This window comes from Herpailurus yagouaroundi, unplaced genomic scaffold (genome assembly GCF_014898765.1).
Source record: "Herpailurus yagouaroundi ecotype Mexico unplaced genomic scaffold, PumYag 251, whole genome shotgun sequence".
Taxonomy (NCBI): Eukaryota; Metazoa; Chordata; class Mammalia; order Carnivora; family Felidae; genus Herpailurus; species Herpailurus yagouaroundi.
In genome coordinates this window covers 652,870-670,591 of record NW_024412468.1, presented here as the reverse complement: position 1 = coordinate 670,591, position 17,722 = coordinate 652,870, and the positions used below count along the sequence as shown (strand labels likewise).

Genomic DNA, 17,722 nt, shown 5'->3' with positions numbered 1-17,722 from the left:
GACAGCTTGGAACCTGCTTGGGATTCTCTCTTTTGCTCTCTCTCTCTGCCCCTCCCCCACTCTCTCCCTCAAAATAAATAAATAGACTTAAAAAAATCATCAACTTTTTACACCACTGTACCAAAATTTAATAGAATTTATTAGGAATTTTAGAAAAACAAAGCTTCACAACTACAGCTAATACATAATTTTAATAACAAAATATCCTGTTGTATTTTTAAATATAATGAATTTATTTTCAGAAGCATGCCCATTAAAAACAATGAAGCATTTCCATTCACTAAAAATGTATCAATAAAATACATAATAAACTTGTAGCATAAATGTAAACTAGTCAATTTATCTCCATTACCCATGTTATGATTTACCTTTATTTTATGGTTATAGTATTTTAAATTATTAACAAATGCAGAAATCTAGGATATATTTACAGGAGATTATCAAAAATAATGATTCCATTTAATAGTTACTGTTATTCTTCATCAGTATTTTCTCTGCACTCTGGATCCAACATCAGGAGATAGACTGGTCCTTGGCTGGCTGTTCTGTAACATAATTTCAGAACACTATTTTACTGTAGTATTCACAGGCAGATTCACAGGTGGATCTCCTTACAGATTACGGATGTTAATAACACTAAATTCATAATTCAAATTCTCAAGTGCTGCATATACATCAACCTCAACATAATGAGTACCACTTCACATAAAGCATCACACCAATGATAATAATTCATAATCTTCACCCTTTGCTATTGGAAAAGGTGATTAGCAGGTGCCTTTTAACCTAATCTGGTGTGTAAATAGTCACAATTTAGCAATTTTATTTTCTAAGGGAAGCTCCAGCAACTCATATAACACCCTAGGTGTAGTTTAACAACATATATTGGGTTAAAGAAGTTGCTTGAGAGGGCATTAGGTAAAAATTCATTAAATTCATAAAATTTATTTAAAAAAAAGTAAATATTCCAAAATAAAAATTCTGCTTCTAAGAATCATAGTTTTTACACTGAAAAGCCATGGCTGGTGTCTTCAGGACGCCCTGGGACAAGCCTCTGAGAGGACAGTGTTTGCATGTCGTCTCTATTAGAACGCAAGAGACTTGAAGGCAGGAAAGTGTTTTCCTCTTTCTAGTCCCGGCCCTCACACACAGGCACTGTGTGTCTGACACAGTGAAAACCCAGGCAATATCTGTTCAATGAAGAAAAAGAGGGCACCCAGGGGGCTCAGTTGGTTAAGCGCCGACTTCAGCTCAGGTCATGATCTCACGGTTCGTGAGTCCCATCTCTGTATCGGGCTCTGTGCTGATGGCTCAGAGCCTGGAGATTGCTTCAGATTCTGTGTCTCCCTCTCTCTCTGCCCCTCCCCTGCTCGTGCTCTCTCTGTCTCAAAAATAAACATTAAAAAAAAATTAAAAAAAGAAAAGGAAAGAAAAAAAGGAGACCAGTATGATAACTTCTATGAAAAGAAAAAAATCAGGCTGCTATAGCTGCCAAAAAGAGGAAGTTCTAAACTTTGACAGGATAAAACTTGGGCTGAATAAGCCTTCTTAGAGGGAAAGGCAGTGAAATGAAGCCTGAAAGAATGAGTAGGAGAGAAGTATGTAAGAGGACAAGTCCTGTGAGGCAGGGGATGAGGGGAAGGCAGTGTGGGCCCTGGAAGGACAGGGAGCTCCAGGGAGACCTACCTGTCGCTCAAATGTATATAACTTACAAGCTGGGGAGCAACCAGAGGTGCAGATGGGAAGGTCGTGAATGCAGTTCTCTGGAGTTTTAATTCATCTTTTAGGTGACAGGTAAGTGCTGACACAGGAGAGTGATATGTTCATATTCTTGGTTTACAAAGATTACTCTGGGCTGATGGTGTGAAAGATACCCTGGACAGATCACATCTCTTCAGGTGAGACATGACACATTCTTCTTCTTCTTTTTTTTAAAATGTTTTTTATTTATAGAATAAATTTAATGTTTACTTGATGTTTTTATTTATAGAGACCAATTTTTAATTAATTTTTTTAAATTTACATCCAAGTTAGCTGGCATATAGTGCAACAATATTTCAGAAGTCGATTCCTGAATGCCCCTTACCCATTTAGCCCATCCCCCCTCCCACAATCCCTCCAGTAACCCTGTTTGCTCTCCATATTTACAAGTCTCTTATGTTTTGCCTCCCTTCCTGTTTTTATATGATTGCTTCCCTTCCCTTATGTTCATCTGTTTTGTATCTTAAAGTCCTCATATGAATTGAGTCATATGATACTTGTCTTTCTTTGACTAATTTTGCTTAGCATAATACCCTCTAGTTCCACCCACGTAGTTGCAAATGGCAAGATTTCATTCTTTTTGATTGCCAAGTAATACTCCATTGTATATATATATATATCACATCTTCTTTATCCGTTCACCCATCGATGGACATCTGGGCTCTTTCCATACTTTGGTTATTGTTGATAGTGCTGCTATTAACGTTGGGGTGTGTGTCTCCTTGAAACAGCACACCTGTATCCCTTGGATAAATACCTAGTAGTGCAATTTCTGGGTCATAGGGTAGTTCTATTTTTAATTTTTTGAGGAACCTCCATACTGTTTTCCAGAGTGGCTGTACCAGTTTGCATTCCCACCAGGAGTGCAAAGGAGATCCTCTTTGTCTACATCCTTGCCAACATCTGTTGTTGCCTGAGTTGTTAATGTTAACCATTCTGATAGGTGTGAGGTAGTATCTCATTGTGGTTTTAATTTGTATTTCCCTGATGATGAGTGAAGTTGAACATTTTTTCATGTGTCGGTTGGCCATCTGGATGTCTTCTTTGGAGAAGTGTCTATTCATGTCTTTTGTCCATTTGTTCACTGGATTATTTGTTTTTTGGGTGTTAAGTTTGATCAGTTTTATAGATTTTGGATACTAACCCTTTATATGATATGTCGTTTGCACATATCTTCTCCTATTTCATTGGTTGCCTTTTAGTTTTGCTGATTGTTTCCTTCACTGTGCAAAAGGTTTTTATCTTGATGAGGTCCCAATAGTTCATTTTTGCTTTTGTTTCCCTTGTCTCTGGAGATGTGTTAGGAAGTTGCTCTAGCCAAGGTCAAAGAGGTTTTTGCCTCCTTTCTTCTCTAGAATTTTGATGGCTTTCTGTGTTATGTTTAGGTCTTTCATCCATTTTGAGTTTCTTTTTGTGTATGGTGTAAGAAAGTGGTCCAGGTTCATTCTGAACTTCACCGTCCTGTTTTCTCGACACTATTTGCTCAAGAGATTGTCTATTTTTCATTGGATATTCTTCCCTGCTTTGTCAAAGATTAGTTGGCCATATGTTTGTGGGTCCATTTCTGGGTTCTCTATTCTGTTCCATTTATCTGAGTGTCTGTTTTTGTGCCAATATTATACTGTCTGGATGATTACAGCTTCGTAATACATCTTGAAGTCCAGGATTGTGATGCCTCCAGCTTTGGTTTTCCTTTTCAAAATTGCTTTGGCTATTCGGGGTCTTTTCTGTACAAATTTTTTCCATACAAATTTTAGGACTGATTGTTCTAGCTCCGTGAAGAATGCTGGTATTATTTTGATACAGATTGCATTGAATACGTAGATTGCTTTGGGTAGTATCGACATTTTAACAATATTTGTTCTTCCAACCCAGAAGCATGGAATATTTTTCAATTTTTTGTCTTTTTCAATTTCTTTCATAAGCTTTATACAGTTTTCAGTGTGTAGATGTTCACCTCTTTGGTTAGGTTTATTCCTAGGTATTTTATGGTTCTTGCTGCAATTCTAAATGGCATTAATTCCTTGATTTCTCTTTCCGTTGCTTCATTATTGGTGTATAGGAATGCAATTTATTTCTGTGTATTGATTTTATATCCTGTGAGGTTGCTGAATTCATGGATCAGTTGTAGCAGTTTTTTTGTGGAATCTTTTGGGTTTTCCATATAGACTATCATGTCATCTGTGAAGAGTGAAAGTTTGACCTCCTCCTGGCTGATCTGGATGCCTTTTATTCCTTTGTGTTGTCTGATTGCTGAGGCTAGGACTTCCAATACTATGTTGAATAACAGTGGCGAGAGAGGACATCCCTGTCTTGTTCCTGACCTTAGGGGGAAAGCTCTCGGTTTTTCCCTATTGAAGATGATATTAGTGATGTGTCTTTAATATATGACTTTTATGATCTTGAGGTATGATCTTTCTATCCCTACTTTCTTGAGGGCTTTTATCAAGAAAGGATGTTGTATTTTGTCAAATGCTTTCTCTGCATCTATTTAGAGAATCTTGTGGTTCTTATCCTTTCTTTTATTGATGTATCACAGTGATTGTTTTGCGGATATTGAACCAGCCCTGCATCTCAGGTGTAAATCCCACTTGATTGTGGTGAATAATTCTTTTAATGTATTGTTGAATCTGGTCAGCTAGTATCTTGTTGAGGATTTTTGCATCCATGTTCATCAGGGAAATTCGTCTATAGTTCTCTTTTTTATTGGGGTCTTTGTCCTATTTTGGAATCAGGGTAATGAAATGCTGGCCTTGAAGAAGGAATTTGGAAGTTTTCCTTCCATTTCTATTTTTTGGAGCAGCTTCAAGAGAATAGGTGTTAACTCTTTCTTAAATGTTTGGTAGAGTTCCCCTAGAATGGCATCCAGCCCTGGACTCTTGTTTTTTGGGAGATTTTGATTACTAATTCGATTCCTCTACTGGCTATGGGCCTGTTCAAATTTTCTATTTATTCTTGTTTCAATTTTGGTAGTTTACATGTTTCTAGGAGTCTGTCCATTTCTTCCAGATTGCCCATTTTATTAGTGTATAATTGCTAATAATATTCTCTTATTGTTTTTATTTCTACTGTGTTGGTTGTGATCTCCCCTCTTTCATTTGTGATTTTATTTATTTGGGTCCTTTCCTTTATCTTTTTGATCAAAATGGTTAGGTGTTTATCAATTTTGTCAATTCTTTCAAAGAACCAGCTCCTAGTTTCACTGATCTTTCCTACTGATTTTTTTTTTTTTTTTTTTTTTTTTGGTTTCGATAGCATTGATTTCTGCTCTAATCTTCACTATTTCCTGTCTTCTGTTGGTTTTGGGTTTTATTTGCTGTTCTTCTTCCAGCTCTTTAAGGTGTAAGGTTAGGTTGTGTATCTGGGACCTTTCCTCCTTCTTTAGGAAAGACTGGATTGCTATACACTTCCCTCTTATGACTGCCTTTGCTGCGTCCCAGAGGTTTTGGTGTTGTCATTTTCATTGGCTTCCATGTACTTTTTGATTTCCTCTTTAACTTCTTGGTTAGCCCATTCATTCCTTAGTAGGATGTTCTTTAGTCTCCAAGTATTTGTTATCTTTCCAAATTTTTTCTTGTGGTTGATTTTGAGTTTCATAGCATTGTGGTCTGAAAATATGCATGGTATGATCCATCTTTTTGTACTTGTTGAGGGCTGATTTGTGTCCCAGTGTCCAGATATTCTAGATATCTTCCTTGTGCACTGGAGAAGAATGTGTACTCTGCTGCTTTAGGATGAAATGTTCTGTATATATTTGTTAAATCCATCTGGTCCAGTGTATCATTCAAAGCAATTGTTTCCTTGTTGATTTTCTATTTAGATAACCTGTCCATTGCTCTAAGTGGGGTGTTGAAGTACCCTACTATTATGGTATTATTATCAATGAGTTTCTTTATGTTTGTGATTGATTTATATATTTGGGTGTCCCACGTTTGGAGCATAAATGTTTACAAGTGTTAGATCTTTTTGGTGGATAGACTCCTTAGTTATGATATAAAGCCCTTCTTCATCTCTTGTTACAGTCTTTATTTTAAAATATAGATTGTCTGATATAAGTATGGCTACTCCAGCTTTCTTTGGCGACCATTACCATAATAGATGGTTCTCCACCCCTTTACTTTCAATCTGAAGGTGTCTTTAGGTCTAAAATAGGTCTCTTATAAATAGCATATAGACGGATCTTGTTTTCTTATCCATTCTGTTACTCTATGTCTTTTGATTGGAGCATTCAGTCCATTGACATTTAGAGTGAGTACTGAAAGGTATGAATTTATTGCCATTATGTTACTTGTAGAGTTGGAGTTTATGGTGGTGCTCTCTGGTCCTTTCAGTATTTGTTGCTTTGGGTTTTGTTTTGTTTTGTTTTGTTTTCTGTCTTTTCTCCCTTCAGAGAGTCCCCCTTAAAATTTCTTGCAGGGCTGGTTTAGTGGTCATGAACGTGCTCTAATTTTTGTTTGCCTGGGAAACTTTGTATCTCTCCTTGTATTTTGAATGAAAGCCTTGCTGGATAAAAATTTCTTGGCTGCATATTTTTCCTATTCAGCACATTGAATATATCCTGCCACTCCTTTCTGGCCTGCCAAGTTTCTGTGGATAGGTGTGCTGCAAACCTGATATGTCTTCCCTTGTAGGTTAAGGACTTTTTCCCCCTTGCCGCTTTCATGATTGTTTCCTTGCCTGAGTATTTTGTGAATATGATTATGATATGCCTTGTTGATGACTGGTTTTTGTTGAATCTAATGGGAATTCTCTGTGCTTCCTGGATTTTGATGTCTGTGTCTTTCCCTAGGTTAAGAAACTTTTTCGCTATGGTTTGCTCCCATAAACCTTCTACCCCTTTTTCTCTCTTTTTATCTTCTGGGACCCCTATGGTTCTGATGATATTCCTTTTCTTTTTTTTTTTTTTTAAATTTTTTTTTCAACGTTTTTATTTATTTTTGGGACAGAGAGAGACAGAGCATGAACAGGGGAGGGGCAGAGACAGAGGGAGACACAGAATCGGAAACAGGCTCCAGGCTCCGAGCCATCAGCCCAGAGCCTGACGCGGGGCTCGAACTCACGGACCGCGAGATCGTGACCTGGCTGAAGCCGGACGCTTAACCGACTGCGCCACCCAGGCGCCCCAATGATATTCCTTTTCAATCAGTCACTGAGTTCTCTGATTCTTATATCATGCTCTTTTTTTTTGCTTTGGTCTCCCTCTTTTTTTTCTGCTTTGTTATTCTCCATAAGTCTGTCCTCTATATCGCTGATTTGCTGCTCTGCTTCATCCATCCTTGCCGCCTGAAACATGATAAATTCTTAAACAAAGGCACTAACAGTAGGAATGAAGATAGTGGATGGATTTGAGGTGTATTATCAGGAGGACATATTGCCTGTGGGCATGGGAGAAGGAGAAGCCTGGATGAGATACACATTTCTGTCTGGGAAGTCTGGAGGATGGTGTCATCAACTGAAGTAAGAATTAAAAGAGGTAGAAGAGTTTTGGGGGGAAACTTGGGAAACTGAACCTTGGCTCTGCCACTGAATATTTGTGAGACTTGAGAAAATTCCTTGATGTCCTTCGCTTAGAATATTAAACAAGATAACGTGTGTGAAATAATTTGGGACAGTACTCTTCAGTGGTAGGAATCCCTAAGTGTGCTTCCATTCTTGTTTCTAAATATATCTCAACAAAATTTGGGTGCCATTAAAGAGTATTAATTGACATTTAGCATTCACCAAGGGGCTTTGCAAGAAAACAGTGGTATTTTATGGGGCATAAAATCTTGCTTCAGAATATTAAAAACGTTTCCAGTTCAAATACATCACCTCATTTTATTGTAGCCTGAAAAAGGTACATCATATATTTAAAAACCAGGTGTAAAAAAATCATGAAGTCTCAACCAATATTTTCAAGTATGTAGTATGTGCTAGTTTCTACGAAGTAGACAGGTAAATGGAAAAACAGCCTCAAGAATATAGTTCCAAAGAAGATCACTCATGTAAAAAGACAACCCACAAAAATACCTATGGAGTAGAAGTATAAAACCAGTGGTACTACAGTAATTAAGTTCAGAGAGAATGTGGTCATCATAAGCTGGATTGGTCATGGAGAGATTCACGGGGGAAGTGACATTAAGTTGGTGCTTAGATAGGTTGGATTAGGAAGGTAGTGCAAAAGTACAGCTGGTGCAGTTTGGAGCGGGGGTGAACATGAACAAACAATGAGAAAAACATGACAGCATACAGAGTACTGCAGACTTGAAGGACAACGCATTAAATTTGTTTGGCTGGAAGGAAGATTCATAGTGTAAAAAGAGAGGTAGGTGGGACTATGAATTGTTACAAATTGTTAGGATTCCTATTATTTACAAGGAAGTTATGCTTTGCATGTGCATTTCACTTAAGTAGTTTCAGGAATGTTACCTTTTTCTGAAACAATGCAACCTTTTTTTTGAGACGATGTAAATGGATAAGATGATCACAATAGTGGCACTAATGATAATGCAACCCAATGGTGTCTAGCATGTGTTGTGTTATAGGCACTGTTCTAAATACTTTACACTGGTTCTTCTCTCTAGAAGCCCTCACAGGTACACTAGAGGATAGATGCCAGTACCATTAAGATGATTATGACTAATCAGTGAAGGGATACAGGAAGGGATGGGCCAAATTTTGTTCCTCTGAAATCTTACAACAGCACTTGCTCTGAGCGGTGGAAGCTGATTGCCTGCCACCTGAGAGATCCTGCTCAAAAGTATTTCTTTTGCTCATGTTACAAGTGTCTAAAATCCCACTTTTAGAAATTTACTATACTTCTTCCCAGAAATTGTTTTTAAATGATTTAAATGGTTTTAAGTCTTTTAAAGTAATTTTTAGAAGTGAGGGGCCCCTGGGTGGCTCAATCAGTTAAGCCTCTGACTTTGGCTCAGGTCATGATCTCATGGTTCATGAGTTTGAGCCCCACATTGGGCTCTGTGCTGATAGCTCAGAGCCTGGAGCCTGCTTTGGATTCTGTGTCTCCCTCTCTCTGCCCTTACCCTGCTTGTGCTCTCTCTCTCCTTCTCAAAGAACAAACATTAAAATTTTTCAAAAAATAATTTTTAAAAATGAAAAATTCTTTTAAAATTCAAGCCAAGTATCTCAACAGGAGTGAATATGCCAGTCCATTTCTTTTCCTAAGAGGAAAAACTCAAAGCAACACCACCAAACACTGTGGGAGAAGGAAACACAAGGAGTGACAGAATGGGGGGAAACACAAAAAACAGTAATAAAACACACATGTGGGGGGTGCAGCATGGTGGATTAATATATAAACTTCACTCTCGTGAATTTTCCAGAGAGATATATAATTTTTGAGAATTATAGAAATTATAGAAGAAAATAGATCAGGAGTCAAAGTGACAGTTGCCAAAAGACTCCTGTACAATAGTCACTGCATCAACAATGCCACACCAAAAAGGCCGTTTCTGAGAACCATTTGCAGAGACCGAAATAAGCTTCATGAAGGCAGGGGCAGCCTCTTTCTTCTTCTTTACTACCACACTCAGGACACAGCAAAAATCTAAAATGTGGGCAGGAAATGTGTAACTTTGTTTATGTAAGAGCAAATAATAAGAAATGAAGTATACTTGTGTCGTCGTACTTTTTCTTGTCAAGATTACAGAACTGAGGGTATGTGATGAAAAACAATTGAGCAAGCATCCAATGAATTCTCTAAGAAAACTTTTTTTTTTTAGAAAAAATTTTAATGTTTATTTATTTTTGAGAGAGAAAGAGACAGAGTGTGAATGGTGGAGGGGTAGACAGAAGGGAGACACAGAATCTGAAGCAGGCTCCAGGCTCTGAGTTGTCAGCAGAGGGCTCGATGCGGGACTCGAACCCATGAACTGGGAGATCATGACCTGAACCAAAGTTGGGCGCTTAACAGACCGAGCCGCCCAGGCGCCCCTCTAACAATGCATTTCTTTGTCGAACACCTAAGTTGAGGATACTAAGAGTCCAGGTGCCTCACATAGTCTTAATTCATATTATGGTAATTTGTATACACTATCCATGTGTGTTCTTTCTCCCTGTTAGACTGAAAATTCCTTAATGCACTAAATTGCCACTTATATGTGTATCTTTACCAGAATCCAGTGTCAAGGCAAAAAACAAAAACAAAATTCCAAATAATGATGTCTAGTTTTGAACTTTGAAAACACAAAAGGGAGATGGGCAAGGGTGGGATCATTACCATGGTAAAATAACCAACAATTTTCCGGTTAGGCTACATACCCATATACCACATATCAGTAGTGCAGTGATATCAGTTTCTGTTCCCATGGATGATGAAATACTCTGGATGGAAAAAACTTTATATTTTGATTTTTTTTAGTTTTAAAAAAATGTTTATTTATTTTTGAGAGAGACAGAGAAGGAGAGTAAGTGCAAGTAGGAGAAGGCAGAGAGAGGGAGACACAGAATCCAAAGCAGGCTCCAGAGCTCTACGTGGGGCTAGAACTCTTGAAATCATGACCTGAGCTGAAGTCGGATGCCTAAGTGATTGAGCCACTCAGGCATCCTATATATTTTGATTGTTTTAAATGAAAGGATATTTGCTGATTCTAACAAAACGTCTCATCATTGAAAGTTGACTGGGAGAAAAACTCCCTAAAAGCCATTATCAAGAAAAATTAATTTCAATACAGGATTCTTACACACAAAATCGTGACATTTCCTAAAATGAGAGAAATAAAAGCTTCTTAAAGTACTTACCAGAAATGGTATTATTTGTAAGGTATTTTTGATGGATGGATTTTTGCAAATGGTTTCTTGTACATCTGAAATAATTATACCATGACACAAAAATAATTCAGTTACGTATGCTGACAGAGAAGAATCAAATGTTAAGTTCTAGTGTCAAATACTCAACATGGGGAACAGACTTTCTTCTTTGGTCACCAGAAACAGTCTTTAGCCTTGCATTAGGTTAGGAAATAGAAGTAATTTGATGATAAACAATTACATAAAATTAATGTTGATAAAAAGAAATTCCTAATACTTTGACTATTCTATAACAATCTTCCTTCAAATGCTGGGTTTTCTTGTCTTTTTTTTCTTCCTTTTTAAAAAATACAGTACTTTTATTACTTTTTAAAGTTTATTTATTTATTTTGAGGGAGCGCGAGAGAGCAATCAAGAGAGAGTGAGCCAGGGCATGAACGAGGGAGGGGGAGAGAGAGAGAGAGAGAGAGAGAGAATGAGAGAGAAAATCCCAAGCAGGCTCAGTGCTGTCAGTGCAGAGCTTGATGTGGGGCTGGAACCCATGAACCATGAGATCATGGCCTAAGCCGAAGTCGGACACTCAACTGACTGAGCCACCCAGGTGCCCCTCTTCTTTTGTAAAACAAAAGGTAAATTTGATTCTTTGAGTATCTCAGGAAAGAAGAGATGTTTATTTAGCTATTAAGGCATAAAAGTTGAATAATTCGTCAACTCTTGCCTTTTCAGTGCTTAAGCTTTGGTCCATATAAAAGCAAGGGTCTGGGCAAAAGAAAAAAAAAAAAACACCTTCAAGCAGAATCCTTTATGTGAAGCATTTAAGCATGTCGAAGTATCTAATAGGAAAAAACCCTCTAAAAAACCCTCTAAAAAAACTGACCTGAGTTTTTTACTCTTGATCTTCATAATTGGACATCTTACAGCCTTAGTTATATATTGCTTCTGGGGTTGTAGCTCCCTGCTTTTTATTAATATATTATTATTAAAGTTTATTTATTTTTGAGAGAGAGAGAGGGAGAACTTGTGCATGAGCAGGGGAGATGCAGAGAGAAAGAGGGAGAGAGAGAATCCCAAGCAGGCTCCACACTGTCAGCGTGGAGCCCAATGTGGGGCTCAATCCCATGAACCTCGAGATCATGACCTGAGCCAAAACCAAGAGTTGCCCACCAGGCACTCTTATTAATATTTTATTCTTAAATTTTAATTTTTATTTTATTTTTTTTTAATTTTTTTTTTCAATGTTTATTTATTTTTGGGACAGAGAGAGACAGAGCATGAACGGGCGAGGGGCAGAGAGAGAGGGAGACACAGAATCGGAAACAGGCTCCAGGCTCTGAGCCATCAGCCCAGAGCCCAACGCGGGGCTCGAACTCACGGACTGCGAGATCGTGACCTGGCTGAAGTCGGACGCTTAACCGACTGCGCCACCCAGGCGCCCCTTAAATTTTAATTTTTAAATTAACACAAAAAACATATAGAGCATATATACATATTGCAATTAATTATAATGAAGCTAATGTCTATGTAATGACTTAGACTGAGAAATGTGCACATTATCACTATTTTAGGAACTTCCCGGAGCTCCCATCTCCATGCCTCTCTGGGGATTGCACTTCCTTTCCTTGCCCACAGAGGTGACCGATTACATGGGCTTTGTGTCTGCATAATTATAGCACATGAGTATACATGCATATCATATTGCTTGTTTTACCTGTTTCTGAACTTCAAATAAGTAAAACTGACCTGATTTTTGTTCTGAATTTTTATTATTTTTTAAATTTAAATTTTGATTCATTTACAGTGCAATGTAGTTTCCTGGGGTAGAATTCAATGATTCCTCACTTAAATATAGCACCCAGGGCTCATCACAAGTGCCCTCCTTAATACTCATCACCCATCTAGCCCATCCCCCACCCACCTCCCCTCCATCAGCCCTCAGTTTGTTCTCCATATTTAAGGGTCTCTGGTGATTTGTTTCCCTCTCTTCTCTCCCCTCCACCTTCCCATATGTTCATGTTTTGTTTCTTAAATTCCACGTACGACTGAAATCATATGCTTTTTATCTTTCTCTGATTGACTTATTTCACTTAGCATAATGCATTCTAGTTCCATCCACATCATTGCAAATGGCAAGAGTTAATTCTCTTTGATTCCATTGAATATATACACCCATCTTCTTTATTCATTCATCAGTTGATGGACAGTTGGGCTCTCTCCATAGTTTGGTTATTATAGATAATGCTGCTATAAACATCAGGGTGCATGTACACCTTCAAATCTATATTTTTGTATCCTTTGGGTGAATACCTAATAGTGCAATTGCTGGATTGTAGGGTAGTTTTATTTTTAGTTTCTTGAGGAATCGTCATACTGTTTTTCACAGTGGCACACCAGTTTGCATTCCCACCAGTGGTGCAAGAGTGTTTCCCTTTCTCCGCATCCTTGCCAACATGTGTTGTTTCTTGTGTTGGTAATTTAGGCATTCTGACCGGTGTGAGATGGTATCTCATTGTGGTTTTGATTTGTATTTCCTTGATGATGAGTGATGTTGAATATTATTTCATGTCTGTTAGCCATCTGGATGTCCCCTTTGAAAAATGTCTATTCATGTCTTCTGCCCATTTCTTAACTAGGTTGTTAGTTTTTTGGGTGTTGAGTTTGAGAAATTCTTCATAGATTTTGGATACTAACACTTTATCAGATACCTCATTTGCAAGTATCTTCTCTCATCCTGTAGGGTGCCTTTTGGTTTTGCTAATTGTTTCCTTCGCTGTGTGGAAGTTTTTATCTTGATGAAGTCCCAATAGTTCATGTTTGCTTTTGTTTCCCCTGACTTCAGCAATGTTGTCTAGTGTCTAATGGTGCCCCAGCTGAGGTCAAAGCAACACAGGTTGCTGCCTGTGTCCTTCTCTAGGATTTTGATGGTTTCCTGCCTTACATTTAGGGCTTTCATCCATTTTGAATTTATTTTTGTATATGATGTAAGAAAGTGGTCCAGTTCATTCTGCATGTTGCTGTCTAGTTTTCCCAACACTATTTGCTGAAAATATTGTCTATTTTTCACTGGATATTCTTTCCTGCTTTGTCAAAGATGAACTGACCATATAGTTGTGGGTCCATTTCTGGGTTTTCTCTTCTGTTCCACTGATTTATGTGTCTGTTTATATGCCAGTACCATACTGTCTTGATGACTACAGCTTTGTAATACAGCTTGAAATCAGGAATCGTGATGCCTCCAGCTTTTCTTTTTCAGGATTGCTTTGGCTATCCAGGATCTTTTGTGGTTCCATACGAGTTTTAGGATTGTGAGTTCTAGCTCTGCAAAAAATACTGGTGGTATTTTAATGGGAACTGCATTAAATACACAGATTGCTTTGGGTAGTATAGACATTTTAACAATGCTTGTTCTTCCAATCCATGCGCATGAAATGCGTTTCCATTTCTTTGTGTCCACTTCAATTTCTTTCATACGCTTCCTATAGTTTTCAGAGTATAGATCTTTTACTTCTGTTTTTATTTAATGTTTTATTTTTATTAAAAATTTTTTTTAATGTCTATTTATTTTTGAGACACAAAGACATAGCATGAGCGGGGGAGGGGCAGAGAGAGAGGGAGACACAGAATTCGAAGCAGGCTCCAGGCGCTGAGCTGTCAGCACAGAGACCGATGCGGGGCTTGAACCCCTGAACAGTGAGATCGTGACCTTAGCCGAAGATGGATGCTTAACTGACTGAACCACGGACACTTAACCGACTGAGCCACCCAGGTGCCTCTATATCTTCTACTGCTTTAGGTAGGTTTATTTGTAGGTATCTTATTGTTTTTGGTGCAATTGCAAATGGGATCAATTCCTTGATTACTTTTTCTGCTGCTTCATTATTGGTGAGAAATGCAAGAGATTTCTGCACACTGATTTTATATCCTGTGACTTTGCTGATCTTATATGTTAATTCTAGCACCTTTTTGGTGGAGTCTCTTGGGTTTTCCACACAGAGTATCATGTCATCTGCAAATAGTGAGTTTGACTTTTTCCATGCTGATTAGCATGCTTTTTCTTTTTGTTGTCAGATTGCTGAGGCTAAGACTTCCAGTACTATGTTAAATAGTAATGGTGAGAGTGGACATCCTTGTCTTGTTCCTGACCATAGGGGAAAGGCTCTCAGTTTTATCCCATTAAGGAGATTAGCTATGGGTCTTTTGTATATGGTTTTTATGATCTTGAGGTCCACCTATCCCTCCTTTTTGAGGATTTTTATCAGGAATGGATGCTGTATTTTGTCAAATGCTCTTTCTGCAACTATTGATGGGATCATATGGTTCTTATCCTTTCTTTTATTATAGTCATGTATCACATTGATTGATTTGCAAATATTGAACCAGTGCTGTAGCCAAGGAATAAATTCCACTTGCTCATGGTGAATAATTCTTTTAATGTACTGACTTTGGTTTGCTAATATACTGTTGAGAACTTTTGCATTCATGTTTATCAGGGATACTGGCCTGTAATTCTTTTTAGTGAGGTCCTTGGTTTTGGAATCCCCAAGGCAATGCTGACTTCATAGAATGAGTTTCAAAGTTTTCCTTTTCAATTTCTTTGCTGGCTATGGGTCTGTTCAAATTTTGTATTTCTTCCTGTTTCAGTTTTGATAGTTTGTGAGTTTCTAGGAATTTGTCCATTTCTTCCTGACTGCTCAGTTGGTTGGCATATAAATTTTCGTAGTATTCTCTTATGATTGTATTTCTGTGGTGTTGGTGGTCATCTCTCCTCTTTCATTTGTGATTTTATCTATTTGGATCCTTTCTCTTTTCTTTTTGATAAGTCTGGCTAGTGGTTTACCAATTTTGTTAATTCTTTCAAAGAACCAGCTCTTAGTTTCATTGATCTGTTCTACTGTTTTTTGTTTGTTTGTGTGTCATTTATTTCTGCTCTAATCTTTATTAGTTCCCTTTTTCTGCTGGCTTTTGGCTTTATTTGCCATTCCTTTTCTATCTCCTTTAGGTGTAAGTTTAGGTTGTGTATTTTGGACCTTTCTAGCTTCTTCAGATAGGCCTGGATTGCAATATACTTCCCTCTTAGGACTGCCTTTGCTACATCACAAAGGTTTTGGACTGTTGTGTTTTCATTTTCATTTTCTTCCATGTATTTTTAAAATTTCTTCTTTAATTTCCTGGTTAACCCATTCATTCTTTAGTGGGATGTTCTTTAACCTCCATGTGTTTGAATGCTTTCCAACCTTTTTCTTGTGGTTGACTTCAAGTTTCACATTGTTGTGATCTGAAAATATGTATGGTAAAATCGCCATCTTTTTGTACTTGTTGAGGGCTGATTTGTCACCCAGTGTGTGATCTGTACTGGAGAATGTTCCATGTGCCCTCGAAAAGAATGTATATTCTGCTGTTTTACGATGAAATGTTCTGAATATATTTGTTAAGTCCATCTTGTCCAGAGTGTCATTCAAAGCCATTGTTTCCTTGTTGAGTTTCTGCTTAGATGATCTGTCCATTGCTGTGAGTGGGGTATTAAAGCCTCCTACTATTATTAATGGTTTTTTTTAAAGCTTTATTTCCGAGGTGCTGACCTCTGAAACGTCACACTTGGCATACTGTTGTTTATAAAAACCTAGTGGTATTGAAACCCTCTCCTTTTTCCCCCATCAATGGTTCTGGGGAACATTTTCTTGTCCAGTCCCCAGAGCATGTTTTCATTCTTTCTCTCTAGCTGCTTTCGGGGGGAAGTGCTTTCCTGCAAAAACTCGAGGTGCTGCTCTCTCCCCCTTTCTCCTCTCGGCAAATACGGCCCCCCCCCCCCCCTCCGAGGTACCCTGGCTCTTCTCGCCCCCCAGTTCACCTCTCAGCACCATGCACCTGCTGTGTTCTCTCCCTCAAACTATGCAGATCATTGTGTGAATCCTCAGATCGATTTCCTAGGTGTTCACAATGGTTTGATGTTGATCTAGCCGAGTTTGAGGGACAAGTCCAGGGTCCCCTCACTCATCTGTCATCTTAACTCCTCCTGACTTGTTGCTCTTGTGCTGTGATTTGCCTTATTTTGCCCCAAATTATATTGTTTAGAATCATCTATGATGATGTGTGTAGCTGCAGTTTGTTCATTTTCCTTGCTGAACAGCGGCACGTGGGTATTCCACATTTAGGTGTTTTCAGTTTGGGGCTTCCAAAAACAATGATGATCTCTGTATACTTCTGCATGTCTCCTGATGCACACGTGCAGGCTTCCTCGAGGGCATGTATCTGGAAGGGAAATTACTGGCTTGTAGGGTCTGTTCATGTTCAACCTATCGGATGATGGCAGGACATTTCCTCAAGCGACTGCACCCACTCACACCCCAAAGGCACTGCGGGAGGGGCTCCCACCGCTGCACACCATTACCAAGGCCTGGCATCCCCCACTGTTAAACCTGTGTCTTTCTGAGGAATATGTAACTGTATTCCATTGCTTTAAAAAAAAAAAGTGATTATTTATTTTGAGAGAGATGGGAGAGAGGTGGGGGAGGGGCAGAGAGAGAGAGAGAGAGAGAGCGAGCGAACGAGCGAGCCTCTCTATGCTCCATGCCCAGCACAGAGTCCAACATACGACCCTGGGATCGTGACCTGAGTGGAAATCAAGAGCCGGAGGCTCAACCCCAACTGAGCCACCCAGGTGCCCCTATTTATATACTGTAATATGAGTCCTTCTTCTTCTTTTTTTTTAAGTTTATTCATTTATTTTGACAGAGACAGAGACAGTGTGAGTTGGGGAGGGGGAGAGAGGGAAAGAGCGAATCCCAAGCAGGCTCCACACTGACAGCACAGAGCCCAACTGACTGAGCCACCCAGGTGCCCCAATATGAGTCCTTCTTGTACGTGTTCTAAATATTCTCTCACATCATGCCTTTTTCCTTGTTTTAATCATGTTTTGATACAAAGACAAGTTTATAATTTTGATATAGTCAAATTCATTATTTTTCTCCTCTTTGGATCATGTTCCATGTGCTCTAAGAAATATTTCCTTACCCTGAGGTTAGAAAATATTTTTATATAATCTCTCAGAAGCTTTATATATTTTATTTCATATTTAATCTTTAATCACAGTAATTTGGCACTAAATTTTATATACAATATTTGATAGGAGTTCACTTTAATCTCTACCTGGTATCCCTTTTTTCCAATATGGAGCGATAGCTTGTCTGAACATGACCCCAGCAGTTGTGGCTTTTCT

The 17,722-nt window shown here is 38.4% G+C and overlaps 1 protein-coding gene across 8 annotated transcripts in view; it reads right to left on the bottom strand.

Annotated features, from left to right (window-relative positions):
- Window positions 1-212: 212 nt before the first annotated feature.
- Window positions 213-17,722, bottom strand: part of CEP126 (centrosomal protein 126) — a 105,068-nt gene continuing 87,558 nt past the window's right edge. For 6 of the 8 annotated variants that reach the window (XM_040460806.1, XM_040460810.1, XM_040460809.1 and 3 more), the window contains 2 exons: window positions 10,501-10,565; window positions 213-545 (listed from right to left, as the gene is read on the bottom strand). In XM_040460806.1, coding sequence (XP_040316740.1) covers window positions 483-545; window positions 10,501-10,565 — 128 coding nt within the window. In that variant the 3' untranslated portion in view covers window positions 213-482. Of the gene's footprint in view, window positions 546-10,500; window positions 10,566-16,352; window positions 16,756-17,722 lie in introns of those variants that run through there. The other 2 variants (XM_040460808.1, XM_040460807.1) reach the window with 2 other exon arrangements.